General features: G+C 44.3%; 2 protein-coding genes across 2 annotated transcripts in view; both read left to right on the top strand.

The window, feature by feature from the left end:
• The first annotated feature begins 3,829 nt into the window (after positions 1-3,829).
• Positions 3,830-18,535, top strand: part of LOC117995282 (homeobox protein caupolican-like) — a 360,854-nt gene continuing 346,148 nt past the window's right edge. Inside the window, exon 1 of the mRNA XM_069508695.1 lies at positions 3,830-4,097. Coding sequence (XP_069364796.1) covers positions 4,038-4,097 — 60 coding nt within the window. The 5' untranslated portion in view covers positions 3,830-4,037. The remainder of the gene's footprint in view (positions 4,098-18,535) is intronic.
• On the top strand, positions 8,819-11,416 carry LOC138404502 (uncharacterized). The gene has a single exon (XM_069508655.1). The coding sequence runs from the start codon at positions 9,000-9,002 to the stop codon at positions 11,175-11,177; it is 2,178 nt and encodes a 725-aa protein (XP_069364756.1). The 5' UTR covers positions 8,819-8,999; the 3' UTR covers positions 11,178-11,416.

The following is an 18,535-nucleotide window of genomic DNA, read 5'->3' as shown; positions in this document are numbered from 1 at the left end:
CCGCACATCCCGCGCGCACATCAGGTGTGGACGAGCGTGGGTGACGTGCGGGTGTGCGGGGCGTCCCCCCGTCACCCCCGCACATCCCGCGCGCACATCAGGTGTGGACGAGCGTGGGTGACGTGCGGGTGTGCGGGGCGTCCCCCCGTCACCCCCGCACATCCCGCGCGCACATCAGGTGTGGACGAGCGTGGGTGACGTGCGGGTGTGCGGGGCGCCCCCCCGTCACCCCCGCACATCCCGCGCGCACATCAGGTGTGGACGAGCGTGGGTGACGTGCGGGTGTGCGGGGCGTCCCCCCGTCACCCCCGCACATCCCGCGCGCACATCAGGTGTGGACGAGCGTGGGTGACGTGCGGGTGTGCGGGGCGTCCCCCCGTCACCCCCGCACATCCCGCGCGCACATCAGGTGTGGACGAGCGTGGGTGACGTGCGGGTGTGCGGGGCGTCCCCCCGTCACCCCCGCACATCCCGCGCGCACATCAGGTGTGGACGAGCGTGGGTGACGTGCGGGTGTGCGGGGCGTCCCCCCGTCACCCCCGCACATCCCGCGCGCACATCAGGTGTGGACGAGCGTGGGTGACGTGCGGGTGTGCGGGGCGTCCCCCCGTCACCCCCGCACATCCCGCGCGCACATCAGGTGTGGACGAGCGTGGGTGACGTGCGGGTGTGCGGGGCGTCCCCCCGTCACCCCCGCACATCCCGCGCGCACATCAGGTGTGGACGAGCGTGGGTGACGTGCGGGTGTGCGGGGCGTCCCCCCGTCACCCCCGCACATCCCGCGCGCACATCAGGTGTGGACGAGCGTGGGTGACGTGCGGGTGTGCGGGGCGTCCCCCCGTCACCCCCGCACATCCCGCGCGCACATCAGGTGTGGACGAGCGTGGGTGACGTGCGGGTGTGCGGGGCGTCCCCCCGTCACCCCCGCACATCCCGCGCGCACATCAGGTGTGGACGAGCGTGGGTGACGTGCGGGTGTGCGGGGCGTCCCCCCGTCACCCCCGCACATCCCGCGCGCACATCAGGTGTGGACGAGCGTGGGTGACGTGCGGGTGTGCGGGGCGTCCCCCCGTCCCCCCTCCCTCGCCTCATAGGTACCTTGATTACCATCTCAACCTGTTGGAGACTATATACACATAATGTGATGTGATGTGTGAAAATTTCTACTCTTTACCTATTATGGTTCACGAGATAGATGGATTGGTACAGCCCGCTGACAAACAGACGGACGGACGGACAGCGGAGGCATAGAGGCCCGCTGGAACCCTTTGGTACGGAACCCTAAAAATAAAAATAAAACATGCTGTAAGTACTGCCGTGTAAAAATCCATGGGGTAGATTCCTAAAAAATTGCCTACGGAACCTTCTGTGCGCGAGTCAAACACGACCTTGGTCTGTTTTTAATTCTAAATAGGAAGGTGTAAGTTAATGTATGATAATTTATACTTTTGTTGAATGTAATTTATTGCTGTAGGTACATAGGTACATACCCCGACTCTACCTACCTACACACCTATTCATATGTGTAAATAATTACAATTTAGTAGGTAGATTATTTTATTCGGAAAATGGGCGTAAAATTTAACGAAATTTCTTTTTAGGGTCCCGTACCTCGTTTATTAGAAGGTCTAATCCCCCATATTGATCCTGGCCCAATCCCCTTATATTGACCATGGTCCAGTCTCTTAATATGGATTTTGGTGCAATCCCCCAATATTGATTTTGGAGTAATCCTCCGATATGGACCCTCCGATCCCCCAACACGGCCCCTGGTCCAATCCTCCAATATGGACTGTAGTCCTATACTTAGGACACTAAAAGTGTTAAAACTTATGCCATAGGTAATAATACCTATGAAAGCTTTTGGGGTACAATTTATTTGCCTTTTGCCTGCCTAAGTATAGTAACTAGGCAATAAGCATGGCAGCCAAGTCAAAATCGAGCGCAAACATGATGTTGTAGTAGGTAGGTACATTTTCCAGAAAATATATCTACCATAGATTTTAAGATAACTTGGCTGTTGGTAGGTGCCTACTCATCATAAATTTAGAATAAGACCACCTATATTATAACCCAGCTATAAATGTAAAATAAAGATTCGATAAACACCTACCTAGGTACCTACGGTGATACCTATTGAGTGCGGTATGGCGCACTTGACCAGAGTGGTAGGTTATGGCCTTTATTCTGAGAGGAGACGCGTCCTTAGTAGTGAGCCGGCGATGGCATGATGATGATCCTAATAGGTAATTTTACCTTTACAAAACTAACACTCATACCTATAGGTAGGTACCTACCTACCTAAGCTACAAACAACGTAAAAACTATGGTTTCCTATACTAAGTCATATTTACGAATGAAAAGCGACATAAGTAGCTTTGTAGATAAGTGGTAGGTACCTAGGTATACCTACCTACTTATCTCGACCCTTACCTACCTAATATTTTTGACCAGTTTTGCAGAGGAACAACAACTAGTCTAATTCAACCAGCCACCACATTTTTATTTACAGTCAAATCATAAACAATCTAGTATGGAAAATACCTACCTACCTATGCATTTTTTTTTTCTTCGGGGTAGGAAAAAATCCCTACGGAGTACGGACTTCTGCCTGCTGGCAGGACGTGTCCGACTCGCACGGACTAAAATAACCTCCCCATGTCTACCAAGGTGAGCACGGAACTGCGTAAGCACTAAGTACTTACTTCGTGCTGACCTCCTAAATTTCTAACTTCTTCTTTTCTTCTTTTTCCCGCTCTTCTCTTCTTATCATTATAGCCCGCAGCATTTGGCTACTTATATCGTTGCCAGGCGTCCTCGCTCGACAGCATGCGCGCTATAAGGTTGCGGGCATTCACACCCTCCGCGTCTGTCGATCCTAGCGCTTTTGACCTTAGATCGTCACAACCAGGACACCTACCTATGCATGTAAACATTTAAAAAATGTATAGTAAGTAGATAGAGATCTATCTTTATATATCAGCCGGTTCTCTATTCCAGCTCTTAATATTTGCTAACACCCTGTAAGTAATTTGTCCATCTACTGTGGAACGTCCAGTTACCTACTGGAGCCTTTTTTAAATATTTTTCATGGTGACTGATTAATCGTACCTACCTATTCAAATTATCTGTTCATAGGTAGGTATAATGAAGGAAAGAACGTGTGAATGAGTAGGTATGTAGGATGGCCGTAACGGCGCATGGTTTATTTATAAAAGAATCGATTTGATAAGTTCCGATACCTTTATTAAATACTTACCTACTTCTTGGTTTGGCAACTTTCTTTACTCTACCTATGTAATTCTTGATTCAAGAAGCAAGTTCAATGACCTTACATCTATTCATTAGGTACGAGCGAGTCTCCATAACCGATTTATAATTCAATAGGTGTTGCTGCGATCGTTATTCATGGAGGCCTCCGCAAATATAAACACAGGTAACAAAAACACCGACATAGGTATAAGAGCGCGCTGTAAATCTGACAAGGCGAAACAACTTGTCGCCGACCGGTCGGTTTTTTGCCTATAAAGATTTGTTTTGTCGCCGGCTCGAACCAGCGAGCGTCTCTCTCCAAATCCCATAAACATGAACTCGACTTTTTCCCCCACTTATTGAGGCGGCTACTTTTGAAAAGGCGGGGCTTAGTTCGAGTGGGGATACGACGCCCAATCGTGTCCAGCGTTTCCAGATCGTTGTGTGGGAAGGATAGAAAAGCTGGATTTTGACTGGCCGAAATTTTCTCGCCCCGCCCCGTGGGTGGGGCGAAAATTGCTCTCTCCTACGTCGGTGGGGCGTCGGCATCGGGTCGCGCGCCAGTCTGTGTTGAGATTCCGGTGTGTGAGGACGTCATGCGAGCATGCTCGCTCGGGAGGATCTCTGACGCGCAGGATGGGCGGGCAAGCTCCGCCGCCGCGCATACAAACAACTGTGATAGATTAACTTAACTAATTAATTATAATAAATACCTAAATAGTAAACATTAGTTAGCCCGTCCGTGTAAGACTTTGAGAGACAGTGTGTTTTGTGAAGCCGCCCCTATGATCGTCCCAATGGCAGCGTATGCACAGTTCGGCTACTCCTACCCGTCCGCTTCGCAGGTCAGTAATCATAATAATCAATAGTCTCTATTGTCTGAACTACTGTACCGAGATAGGTAGGTAATTAAATGTCTCTATCAGCTATAGGTCATAATGTTACAGTCATATACTTTGTCCCAAAATATTTTCTGTTACGAACAGGGGCTGCTTATAATATATATATGTATATATATATATATATATATATATATAAGTAGGATGATGACTACCTGCGTCAAATCAGCGACTTTTTATCAAACGTAAAAACGCTTGGTAGTGAGGGAGCAGTATGAAATAGGTACCTACCTACCTATAGGACGTCACAAACGTTTGACATAATTAGACGTACTTTTTTAGTTAAATCGATACTTTAAAATGGTACACAAACTTAAAACCAACAGCGGACGTGGATTTTACGAATTTTGGAAGGCTCTCCATTTACTTATTCTCAGAAATAATTTATTTTTGATACAGGCATCATCCCAATTACTTATTTGTTATAGATCATTATTTGACAGGCTGATCAGTATAAGTTTCTATTAGTAAATATATTTATACACTATTTAATATCTTAGGTAGATATAGGTAGGTACAGGCAGGCATAAACAATAGCTGACTATTATGTTTTGAGATCTCTACCTACACTGCTTTATATCTTACATTTAGCTAGGTAAGTATAGGTTAATGGTTAGTTTTAAAGATAGTGTTCGCGCCGCAAGGAACGCGTCGTGGTGTGTGTGTGCATGTGTGTGTGCGGCCGTCTCGGCAGGGCGCAGGCGGGCCCCGATCGCTGATTGTTCGAGAACTTGTGCGCGCACGCCGGACGTGCGCTGATAAAATGTAATTTAACCAATTACAAACCATATTCACAAGTGAAAGTTTGTTTTACTAAAACACAACAACGAGGAGCCATCGAAGTCCCCAACATCTGCTGGCGACCGCGACAGGACCTGCAATCGGCAAGGAGTCTCGAGCAATGGGTGTGGCCTGCTAAATCGAGTGAGCCAGTTCCTTTTCTTTGTCCCTAATTTGTCCCCTTCAGTCTGTGCAAGCAATGAATTTAGGTCCTAAAGGCATTAAATATTTGCTATTATGTGCTTAAATTAATGTAATAGTGATTATCAAGCCTACATCTAGTCCAATTGCTCATGAAATCTTTAATCTTTGCAAGATTACCTATTCTATTTAAGGCTGTACACAATCTACATTGCTTTTCGTAAGTGCCTATACCTAAATAAGCATTTATTTTAGGACTTCTTTGCTTACGAAGCTAATAAGCACCTATGTTTTAATTTTGTCTGCCTAATAACAACAATTAAGTGCCAAGATGTGCATTAAGTTATAGCGTTTTAAACTACCGTGAGTGATTTCCATTGCAAATAATATCTTTCATAATTATACCTACCTACTGCCTTTCGTGAGTGCCTAATACCCAAATAAGCATTTATTTGTGGACTTCTTTGCTTGCGAACCTAATAAGCACCTATTTTTAAAATAACTTATCTTATACCAACAGTTAAATGCCAAACTTGCTAAAATATACCTAAGCTACTACTTATTTATTTTGCTTTACGTCTTATTAGCAAGGTATAAATCCCTTTTATGCATTCTTTATCTCAATTTCTATTCAAATACAAACATTAACGCAATAATAAGCAAATTAAACGCTAATCTCAATCTTACCTACCAACCTATTTCTATTGAATTGCGAGTTACGATTACAGTGTTGCGTAATATCAATTTCAGCGATTCAGCGCTTCCTTTCGAAGAGCGTCTACACGTACGGTGCATCTGCATGCGCGCTTGCAGCGGCTGAATTTGCATCGTGCGACCTCGACCGTAGCCGCCTGCCTTTCACCGGCCGACCGGCCCGAGTCAACGCATCGAAGTATAGGAGCGTATCGTACCTACCATTTTATTTTATTAATAACACAGTAACACTACTTATTTAAAATGTCGCTAGAAGAACAGAATCTTGAGGCTACCCTTAGAGATTTAACAGCGAAGCGTAGCTCATTTAAAGGCCGGCTCACTAAGTTTAAAAATAACTTAGAACTTTTGTCTAGTTGCAAATCGATTTCGCCAGTTGAAATCAGCAAGTTATCGATTAAATTAAGCAGATTTGAAACATTGTTTACGGATTTCGATGAGCTACAAACACAAATAGAGGTTTTTAATGTAGAATGCCTAGACGCGGAATTGAATATTCGCGAAACTATTGAGCAAGATTTTTGTTTTTGCATAGCGACTGCCCAGCAATTAATTGATGCTAATTCTACTCCAAAGAAACAAAATAATTCGTCGCATTCTTGTCATGATCACGACGAATGCGACGGGTTATTGGGTTTTAAGTTACCAACAATTAAGATTTCAAACTTTGATGGCTCTTATTACAAATGGCTGGAGTTTAAGGACACCTTTGTGTCTCTAGTCCATGACAATACTAGAATAAAGGATATACACAAATTTTATTATTTGAACTCGTACCTAGAAGGAGAGGCCGCCCGCGTGATAAGTAACTTAGAAGTAAGTGATAAAAATTATAGTGAGGCATGGCAGCTTCTCTGCGAGCGGTATGATAACAAACGCCAACTGATAAATAATCACTTAAAGGCTTTGTTCAGTGTAGATTCGGTCCGCGAAACCGAGAAATCTTTTCGTTTTATTATAGACCATGTCACTAAAAACTTACGTGCCCTCCACACACTAGGGTTGCCTACTGAAAGTTGGGACGTGATCGTAATATTTCTCATATCACAAAAACTAGACCCCACCACAAGTTTTAAGTGGGAAGAAAGCAGAAGTTCGTTGAAGGACATCCCTACACTAGATGATTTCTTCCAATTTCTGAAAAATAGGGCAGATGTATTTGAGACAATTAAAGGCAAACGTCGCGATTCCATCTTACCTTCACCAAAGGCTAAAAAGGAGTTTACCAAATCGTTTTCAGCGACCAGTTCACCTTCTAAATCTAAAGTAAATTTCGTCTGTCCAGTCTGTAAAGGTAAACATCGTATCTATGAGTGCTTGACCTTCAAGAATAAATCTCCAGAGGATAGATCTGCGCTTGTATCTTCTCTAGGCCTTTGCCGGAATTGCCTCCGCAGGGACCACAATGTGGACCAGTGCAGGCTACCTGGTGGCTGCAGGATTTGTAAACAGCGTCATAATTCGCTAGTCCACGTCAACGCCTCCGAAGGTGAAGAAGAAGCAGTGGCACTAGAGACCGTTATCATGTCGTCCACGTCAGAGACTGAAGTCCTACTATGCACTGCACTAATTGATATATTAAATCCGTCCACTAATGAAGAGATCACAGTTCGTGCTCTTCTTGACAGCGGAAGTCAGTCTTCATTCTTGACCACAGCTGTCAAACAAAGGCTTGGCTTATCTTCTCAAAAGATCGATACCAAGATCATTGGTATTGGTGACACCAAACTAAACGTTTTTGCAGAACGATGTTTAGTGCGCATTAAATCTAAACATTCTTCTTTCAATGTCACCATATCTTGTCTCATTTTGCCTAAGCTCACAGGTCAACTGCCTAAGGTTGCCTTCAACACTAAAGGATTAAACATTTCCAATTTTCAGCTGGCGGATCCAACGTTTAACATTCCCTCTGACATTGATGTTATTTTGGGCGCAGAGCTGTTTTGGTGTATCATTGGCACCGAACAACATTCCCTTGGTGAGCACCACCCTATCTTGCGTAGCTCTAAGTTAGGATGGCTGATAGCTGGTCCTATAGGCCCTAGTAAAAAGGCACATAAATCTAAGCCTGCTCAAGAAACTTCCTGCAATTTAGTTAGTTGCGACTCAGATTTATCTAACGAAATCACGAAATTTTGGGAACTAGAGAAAGTGCCTACTAAGACCAGCTATACAGAAGAGGAGCGTCATTGCGAACAGCATTTTCTCCAGAATACCTATCGCTGTGATGATGGCCGGTTTTGCGTAAGGATCCCGCTTCGTTGTGACAAGGATTGTTTAGGGAATTCTTATGCATTGGCAGAACGAAGATTCTTTAACCTTGAAAGGCGCTTCATTAAACAGCCTGTACTCAAGCAATTATACGTAGAATTCATAAAGGAGTATGCAGACCTTAAACATTTATCTGTATACGACAAACCCCCATCGGAAACGTCATTTTATCTTCCTCATCATCCAGTTCTAAAACTAACCAGTGAATCAAGTAAAATCCGAGTGGTCTACGATGGCTCTGCCCAAACTACGTCTGGTTTTTCGGTCAACGACCTTCAAATGGTTGGGCCCAATATTCAAGATTCACTATTTAATATTCTAGTTCGCTTTCGCCAACATAAGTATGTTCTATCAGCAGACATAGAGAAAATGTATAGGAGCATTATGGTCGACGAATCTGATCGCGATCTGCAGTTGATTCTATGGCGGGAGCAAGAGTCTCAGCCCTTAATGACTCTACAACTAAATACCGTAACCTACGGACTTTCTAGTTCTAGCTTCCTCAGCACGCGATGCCTGTGGCAGTGCGGAGAAGAGTGTGGGGATGCGGCGACTAAGACTGTTATTCAAAACGACTTTTATGTAGATGACCTGTTGACGGGTGCCACCACAGAAGAAGAGCTGCTTCACATACAACGCTCGGTCAGTGATGCGCTCGCTGCCGGTGGATTCCGTCTACGGAAATATCGCTCGAACTCTAAGTTAGTGAATTCAGGCCTACTCCAGGAGTCGTCCTCCTCTAAAGGTAATAGTGGTACTCTCACCATTAGTAATGCTACTAGCACTCTTGGAATAGGCTGGACTTCATCATCTGACGAGCTTAGTTTTCCCGTCCAAAATACTTCTACAGATGTCATTACAAAAAGAGCAATTTTATCTTCAACTTTCAAGGTATTTGATCCTCTTGGACTGCTCTCCATTTGTACTGTCATACCTAAAATAATGATTCAAAGGCTTTGGTCTGAAACCAAGATTGGATGGGATGACAAAGTTCCTCCTCAAATTGAGTCCGATTGGTTAAAATTCGTGAAGGATCTTGAAGGTGTTTCATGTTTGCGTATTCCTAGACAGGTTTTAATAGATGACCCCATCAGAGTTGAGATGCACTGCTTCTGTGATGCGTCAGAGCAGGCATACGGAGCTTGCATTTACTTAAAATCTAACAATGATAAAGGTGAAGTACAGGTTCATCTACTTTGCGCAAAATCGCGCGTATCGCCCATAAAACGCCAAACGATCCCACGCCTAGAACTTTGCGGGGCTCTTTTGAGCGCACAACTGGCTAGTACAGTTACACAGGCTTTAAGGTGTCAAATAGATCGCCACGTCTACTGGACGGATTCTAAGGTCGTTCTAGGTTGGCTACAAACAGCGAAAACACCTAAAACCTTTGTAGCTAATAGGGTTAGTGCTATCAGTGAGATTTCAGAACCTAGTTTATGGCGCTATGTCCCTACATCTCAAAACCCAGCCGATCTAGTTTCGCGTGGTGTGCAACCCTCTTGCGTGAACCAATGTGAGTTATGGTGGCATGGACCAACTTACCTTTTAGAGCCAGAAGCGTCTTGGCCCGCACAAGAACGTAGCATTCAAAACTTACCGGAGATCAAAACCCTCGCAGTGGAGGCCCAGGAATCTTTCTTTGACTTAACTAGAATTTCAAGATTGCCTATTTTACAACGCGCTTATGCTTGGGTGCTTCGATTCATTAATAACGTAAGAAGGCACAAAACTAAGTTAATTGGTCCCTTGCAAGCTTCCGAACTTGAAAATTCTATGTGTGCTATAGTAAAGATTTCACAAGGTGAGTCTTTTGCAAACGAATTGACACTCTTGTCTAACAATAAGCAACTTAAGGCAAGTTCAATTCTAGCTTCATTAGACACTTTTATTGATGCAAAGGGTATACTCCGCGTTGGTGGCCGTCTTTCTATGTCCGATTTTAACTATGACAAAAAGTATCCAATTTTATTACATGCTGACAATCATCTAACTAAGATTTTATTTCACTACGAGCATGTTCGTCTTATGCATGCTGGCCCTAGCCTTCTTTTAGCTTCCATAAGAAATAATTTTTGGCCCATAGGTGGTAGAAACCTAGCAAGACGTACGACTCGGAATTGCTTAAAATGTCGACGGTTTAAAGGGGAATCTATGACAAATATAATGGGTAACTTGCCCCGTGAACGTTTGGCTAGTGACTATCCTTTCAATATAGTTGGTACGGATTTTGCCGGACCCTTCATGATTACAGATCGTAAAGGTAGAGGAGCTAAGATTACTAAATGCTACTTGTGCATTTTTATATGCTTCACATATAAATGTATGCACTTGGAAGCAGTCAGTGAGCTCTCCACTAACGCTTATTTGCTTGCGCTGAGGCGCCTAATCTGTCGTAGGGGTATCCCGACTCAGGTCTGGAGTGACAATGGCCGAAATTATGTGGGAGCCGCTCGAGAGATTGGTGATCTCCTAAAATCTGGGGAGTTTCAGGATTCTGTTCAAGACTTTGCAACGAACCAGAATATAGAGTTCAAGTTCTCCCCCGTATACGCTCCTAACTTCAATGGGTTACAGGAGGCCGGCATAAAGGCAGCCAAATTTCATCTCAAAAGAGTAATGGGCACAACTCACCTAACTTTCGAGGAACTATCTTCACTGTTTGCACAGGTTGAGGCAATCCTCAATAGCCGGCCCCTCTGTCCCCTCAGTCCTTCCCCTAATGATCTCCAGTGTCTCACACCCGGGCACTTTCTGATTGGCAGGCCACTCATGTCCTTGCCGAGTCCACCTCTACTGGATATCAAAACTAGCCGACTCGACCGATTTCAACGGCTGGAGCAGGCGCGCCAGCACTTTTGGAAGCGATGGGCCAACGAGTATGTGGCCGAACTACAACAGCGCGCGAAGTGGCGCACAAGGTGTACGACTCTGAAGGTGCACGACCTTGTTTTGCTGAAGGAGCCAAGCGCGCCCCCGCTCTGCTGGCGCCTTGGCAGAGTGACACAATTGCATCCCGGCGCTGATGGTGTGCCCCGAGTTGCAGACGTCTCCACCGCTCAGGGCATTGTGCGACGGGCCCTTAATCGGATCTGCCTGTTGCCAGCTTCTTGCTCTTGAAACTGCCTTTCAAGGGCCGGGAGGATGTTCGCGCCGCAAGGAACGCGTCGTGGTGTGTGTGTGCATGTGTGTGTGCGGCCGTCTCGGCAGGGCGCAGGCGGGCCCCGATCGCTGATTGTTCGAGAACTTGTGCGCGCACGCCGGACGTGCGCTGATAAAATGTAATTTAACCAATTACAAACCATATTCACAAGTGAAAGTTTGTTTTACTAAAACACAACAACGAGGAGCCATCGAAGTCCCCAACAGATAGTTTTAAGTTGTCTAATAAATAATAAATTAAATTAAAAACTTAACCGTAGTCCGTAGGTAGGGGTCGGTATCCAGACATACCTACCCTTCTAGATTAAGTAATTATACCTACTTATGCCTATTTAAATTATTATTAAGTGCATAGGTTACAGGTACCGTTAGGCCTACTTAGTTTTCCTACCCCATTTATTAATTTTAATTCAAAATTATTAGGTAACAGTAAATGGCCTACCTACCCTATTTCATATTTAAGAAAACTCGAATCAAGGTTCTACTAAACATTTAAGTTTTTTTGTTAGTTAGGCGTAATTAAATTACTACGTACCTACCTACCTATGTAGGTAGGTATTCTAACTTGTAGGTAAGAAGGGACATAATTTGAACAATAATAATGTTTTATTGGGTTCAAAGAACGATTATGACTTTCCGCCGTACTGTGACGTCTGGTAGGTAATATAATTTTCATTTAATTGCCTGCTTATATTTTCAATGGAATAAGAATACCTAGCTTAGTACCTAACAACTTAGATAGGTACCTACTGAGTTAAATAATGTAAAATAACATAACGTTAATGACAAATGCAACACCTATATTAAATTATCAAAATTACCTACAGTTGAGAGGTTATTGGCCTATCTTCCTATAGGTACCTACTTTGTGCCTAAGTATACCTACTTAGCAGTGGCGTGCAGCTCATAGAGGCATAAACGCACTGCTTACTCTCATTGTAATAAGTCAATGCTTATTTTTCATTTTAACCTGCCGTAAAATAAGTTCATACCTAAATGCATACCCTGGCTTGAACTCCTGTGCACGCCACGTCTACCTAGGTAGGTATACAGGTACCTACTAGGTAGGTACCTACCTCAACTCCTCGGTGGCCAAATACCTATGATGAGATCCTGATTCCTGATAGGTTTTCCATCTTGGTACCTACCTAATACCTATGTCCTATATCTATATCTAATGTTTTAACATACCGAAGTGCTGAAACCACAGAATATGTGTACATACTACTTATGTGTGTAAATATGAATAATAAGTAAAACCTAGTTATTAATTTGTTTCCTTGTACCTATTAAAGTAGCTTTTGTTCCTGTTACCTATTGTTATACTAACAACCTACGTAACAGTACGCGCCAGAAAATAATGTATGACGTTTTGTCGGTCCCAACGACAGAGACAATGCTCTACAAATGTACTTAATCAATTTAGCAAAGGCAACTTGTTTACCGTCGTCCGTCGGCGCATTTTAAGTTAGCGCTCCAACGGAATCGACTCAGAGGTGCGATTGTGTACAACTTGACGATGTACCTAAATGGTATTGATTTGACAACATAAACGTACCTACGATTTCAGTTGTCAAACGACTATTTGAATAATGTACCCGTCAAAATCGGTTGAACGGATGGGCCGTGAAAGGCTAGCAGACAGACAGACAGACAGACGGACAGACCGGTAGACACACTTTCGCAGTTATAATATTAGTATGGATAGTAATTATCTAGGGAAGTATACCTACCTAATAAGCATGTCCAATGTCCTACCTAGGTACTTATAGAGAATGTCATAAAAACTCGGATCCCTTTATTAGTGCATCATTATAAGTATTAGTTGTTCTTCATCAATTACATGCTATCGACACCTCTCTATTTGTTTCTGTCTGTCATTGACTAATTAGGTTTGCAAGACCTGTTACATTTAATTAATTTTTCATGCCTACTTTGTAGGTAGGTGTATTTTTACCCGACTACTGCAAAGCCGAGGGTTATGATTTTGGCAGTCTATGTATGTATATATGTACCTACCTACCTATGCATGCATGTATGTAGGTAGGTACGTCTCATTTTTAATCTAAATCACAAACAGGACGCAGTCTTAGGCCGTTTTGCATGGAAATGAGTTCCCAATGCTTAGGTACTAAGTTTGTACCTAAATTTGAGCAAATACTCTATACTCAATTTGAGCAAATTTACGACCTCCCTGGCGCAGTGGTAAGCGCTGTTTATTAGTGGGAGGTCCCGGGTTCGACACAGAGGGACGACACACTTTCGCATTTATAATATTAGCACAGCCTTGAAATATATTAGTATGGATTACCTACTGTGACATTAGGTATGCTGTGATAGCCTAGTCACTAGTGGTTACGGTCAGTCTCCTATTCGAAAGATCGGGGGTTCGATTCCGGGCACGCACCTCAACTTTTATTACTTAATATGTGCGTTTTACAAAATTATATAGTAAACATTGTAGGGTAACCTGCATGCCTGAGAGTTTTTAATAATGCTCTCAACGGTGTGTAAAGGCTGCCAATCCGCACTTGGCCAGCGTGGTGGACTATGACCAAAACCCTTCTCATACTGAGAGGAGACCTGTGCTCTGTAGTGAGCCGGCTATGGGTTGATCATGATGATGATTACCTACTGTTAATAATTATTATTGGTCTTTTCCAATTTAGCTCAAGTGGAACTCAAACGTTCGACGTTTCAGGTAAACTAGTTAAACCGTTGATCCTATTTGGGTAATGAAACGTAACCTATGTGAAGTTTATAACGTACCTACCTACTTGATTAGCTGATAGGTTTAAAGACTTTAGGTATTTTCTTAAAAAAAAAAAAGTTCACTTACATGAGAACAATTTTAAACATAAATAATAAATATAGAAGAAAACATAATCTAAGGTACGGTGACTTTATAGTTTATACCATAATAAATACTAATTAAAAGCATATTATACCTATTCTCATAAGTTTTAAGTTGAATACTTACCTATTTTTTTTGCTTGAAGCGCGTTGGGCTTATGCTCAGGTGGAAGAAACGCCGGAATAACCAGATGTGATGTGTGGCGCAGTTTGCTAAATAAACGTCTTTTCTTTCTTCTTTCTTTTAATTTTTCCCGCGATGCCCGCGACTTCGTCCGCGTGGATTTTGGTTTTTAAAATCCCATGAGAACTCATTAATTTTCCGGGTTAAAATGTAGCATATGTCTTTGTCTATGTCCTTAACTACCTACCTATATATTCATGGTAAGCATTCCCTACTCCGCCGATCCTCTGTTGCTCCGTTGCAGCGCGATCGAAGGACAAACCCACAAACAAACAAACTTTCGCATTTAGTCTGCGCAGAGTCAAAGTGTGCTCTACATATGGGTATCTCAACCTAACACTTCTGTAATGCACAATTTAGACGATATACTGTGTCATTCTCAACCTTATGCATTGCACAAAGTTTGAATATGACACAATTGGTACAGTACGCGGCCGAAAGTAATGTACATCGACCTTTAGAAGGAGATAGCAAATTTGTAGAGCACTCTCTCTGTCGTTGAGACCGACACAACGTCACATATGTATGAGTGACAGAGACAACGCTCTACAAAGCTGAAACGTCATTCTAAAGGCGGATGTACATTAAGTACTTTCGGCTGCGTACTGTAAGTATGTCGTGTTAATTCCAGTGTAACTCTCATTTGTCCGAGCCGTCCGCCGGCTCGCGGCCTATGAATTAGCGAGAAGGCACGTCGCGAAGGCATTGCGTGGAACAGCGCTTTTCTACCATATCGGGGCTATTAAGCACTAACTGGACGGAATGGTCAATTGCATTCGTTCAATTAGACGGAAAATTGTTGAGATCATGCATACAAACGCGTTCAGTGTTTACTAACTCGAGGCGCATTAAAGTGCGCCATGGACCCATGGACCCATGGACCCGCCCGCGCCGCGCGTACCTAGTACTTACCTACCTATTCATTTAGCAATTTTTAATAGCCAGGCCGATCTATGGAGCTTACTTCGACTTTGCTTGCTGCTTTTAATTATATGAAGAAGAAATGAGAAAAATAGTTAGATATGGTACCTACCTACTGATTCTGAGCATAACTAAATTTTAGAGTATTCGCATCCTCTTCTTCCTAATCTTAAATATATTGTACGGGAGCGGTGTGCAGGCTCGACCGTACCAAAGGGGAGATCTCCCACCGAGCGGTTGGTTGTGCTCGGTAGCGCCAGCTGGGCCGACGGTTATGTCTTGAAACTTCTATATATAGTCCAGATTGCAGAAAACTCCGTTAGTGCGATTACCATCGGCTGTACATTTGTTCGGGACTACGTCATCGATTGAACAGCGCCATCTAGTTTCTATTGTGGTAACCGCCACATCACTCCCCTCCGAGACGAACGCGTAGTGTGAAGCAGCGAAGAGAGGTGGCGCTGTAGCGTGAAGGCGTGTGAAGGAAGGGCAATGGCTGCTAACCAACCAGAGAAGCGGTAGACCAGGACGCTTGTAGCTGGTGATGGAGTGCAGGGCCATTGTGCCCCGAAGCTGTGGCTACATCCGTCTTACAGGCCTCGATGTGCTTGCTGTTGCTGCTTGTAGACTTGGAGTTTGGAGGAGACGTCGGGCTTGCGGTGTGTGATCCAAAGGTGTTGCGGTGTATGCGATCACCCTTGATCACGTTGAGTGCGCAGTGCGGAGTGCGGCGGTGTGCGGTTGATCTTCGATGACGTCGGCTGTTCTAGTGTGCGATCACTCTTGTATCAACGTCGGCTGTTGTAGTGTGCGACCACTCTTGATCACGTCGGGGTCACCAATGTACGGGAGCGGTGTGCAGGCTCGACCGTACCAAAGGGGAGATCTCCCACCGAGCGGTTGGTTGTGCTCGGTAGCGCCAGCTGGGCCGACGGTTATGTCTTGAAACTTCTATATATAGTCCAGATTGCAGAAAACTCCGTTAGTGCGATTACCATCGGCTGTACATTTGTTCGGGACTACGTCATCGATTGAACAGCGCCATCTAGTTTCTATTGTGGTAACCGCCACAATATAAAAGGAAAAAGGTGACTGACTGACTGACTGATCTATCAACGCACAGCTTAAACTACTGGACGGATCGGGCTGAAATTTGGCATGCAGATAGCTATTATAACGTAGGCATCCGCTAAGAAAGGGTTTTTGAAAATTCAACCCCTAACGGGGTGAAACAGGGGTTTGAAATTTGTGTAGTCCACGCGGATGAAGTCGCGGAGTCCTCTTAAAATGAGAAGAGTGTAGGCCACAGTCTGCCACGCTGACCCGCATCAGCTGTCGACCTAACTTACCCATTTGCCCGTCCGTGGGCCGTAACATGGTGAAACAATGAGGACGATCAATAAGCCGAGTGTAAAAAAAAAATATAACAATAATTGGCAAAGTGCGGACTGTGTGCGGGTTTTGGTAAGCCTAAAATAAAGGCATATGAGTAGGGGCTAAAGGTGCGCGGCGGCGCTGCCGGGCAAGCTTAAGGGTACGCTCCCACGGGCCGCTGCTGACGACACGGCTTTCCCAGAATGAGACGAGTCCACCAAGTGCAGATTGGCAGACTTCACACAACTTTTAGAACACTTTGAAGAACTTTAAAAGCTAGAGGTGCCTTACTGGGATCGAACCCTGAACCCCCTAAAAATCTTACGTCCGGCCGACGTCTTAACCATTAGGCTATTACCGCTTTTAACTTATATTTATTTTCATTGAGTTTAGTATTAGTATTGTCGCGTGAGCCGCAGCGTCGCGCGCGTCAATCGCTTTGTTCGCGTCCCACGGAACTCCACCTAAATAACGTTTAACCGGGCCGGATCCGGAGCCGGGGGACCGGGCCGGATTATGAGGTCGGAGGACTCAATTAAAGTGTGCCACCGGAGCGGACTTTTGCGACCTCCCAATGGATTTGCAGATAAATGGATTCACTTTAGGCGCAGGTCGCAGCATTGCGTTGCCACTCGCCATTGACTTATATATTACTTCGTATGAAAAGGGTTATTGAACAAACAAAATGGCACCGACTCATTGGTGCTTATGCACCAATGCAACCTCAGTGACGTCTGGATGTCAAACGGGTCTAAGAGATGGCGCTGATTTGATTTCTAAACCGTGAAAATTTTTGTTCGCTTGACCATATCTTGTCATTTATATCGATGCCACTCGCACATTGCGTCAAGACTTCCAAAAAGGAGGTGGTTCTCAATTCGGCCGTTTTTTTTTAATTTGTTTTGTTTTAGAGGAAAACTTAGATACAGGTAAGGAAAAAGTAAATAGACAAAAACAAAGAAAATTGAAGCTAATAACAAATTATGTAGACTTTGTTTTTAATTTTTATTCTAATACAAGTACCTAGTAGTAGTGGTAAGTGATGCTGCAGTCTAAGATGAGATCGGGCTAACCTGTAAGATGAGATCGGGCTAACCTGTAAGATGAGATCGGGCTAACCTGTAAGGGCAGTTTTTATTAAACCCATAATTACCTATCCCTTTGGTTTCTACAAGGCATCGTACCGGAATGCTTTTGGCGGCACGGCTTTGCCGGTAGTGTGGTAACTAGCCACGGCCGAAATCTCCCCCTAGACCAGTCCAGAGAAAGACAAATTATAAAATTCCACATTTCCATTGCCGGGTATCGAACCCGGGACCTTGCACTAATAAGACCATGGCACTCACCACTGCGCCAGGGAGGTCGTTATGATTGTTATCTATCTATAAATACCTACTCGACAGATCGAGACGGCTACCGGGGTGGGGAGGGAGCCCACGCTATAACCCGGCGCGGGAAAGCGCGGGTGAAGTGAGGGTGTGAGAGTCCCCCCCCCCCTCATACCCCGATTGCTATCTGGATCTATCGCGTTTACATACTATAGGTAGGTAGGTACAGTACGCGGCCGAAAGTAATGTAGGTACATCGACCTTTAGAAAGAGAGATCAAATTTGTAGAGCACTGCCTCTGTCGTTGAGACCGACAAAACATCACATAGGTATGAGTGACAGAGATAACGCTCTACAAAGCTGAAGTGTCATTCTAAAGGCCGATGTACATTACTTTCGGCCGCGTAGGTACCGTACTGACTTTGACCAAACTAAATCAAATCATTTCGTCATGTTATTAAGTAAACATGTTAATAAATCAAGACACTTCACGGTTTTCAAATCGGCGACTGCATTCGCGCGCGAGATTACGTCGATAGTCGTTGCAATCGATTACTCGCAGCTTTTGGTCTCAACTCGATGAACGAGCCGCGTGAAACTCTGCTGCATATGCGAGTGAGTTTTTATTTTATTTTATCGATTCTCTATTTTGGAGT

The sequence above is a fragment of the Maniola hyperantus genome, chromosome Z (assembly GCF_902806685.2).
Source record: "Maniola hyperantus chromosome Z, iAphHyp1.2, whole genome shotgun sequence".
NCBI classification, from domain to species: Eukaryota; Metazoa; Arthropoda; class Insecta; order Lepidoptera; family Nymphalidae; genus Maniola; species Maniola hyperantus.
Note: the sequence above shows the minus strand (reverse complement) of the source record. Positions and strands in the feature narration are given on the sequence as shown.

Coding starts and splice junctions, on each gene's coding strand:
- LOC138404502 (XM_069508655.1), top strand. CDS start 9,000: ATGATTCAAAGGCTTTGGTCTGAAACCAAGATTGGATGGGATGACAAA.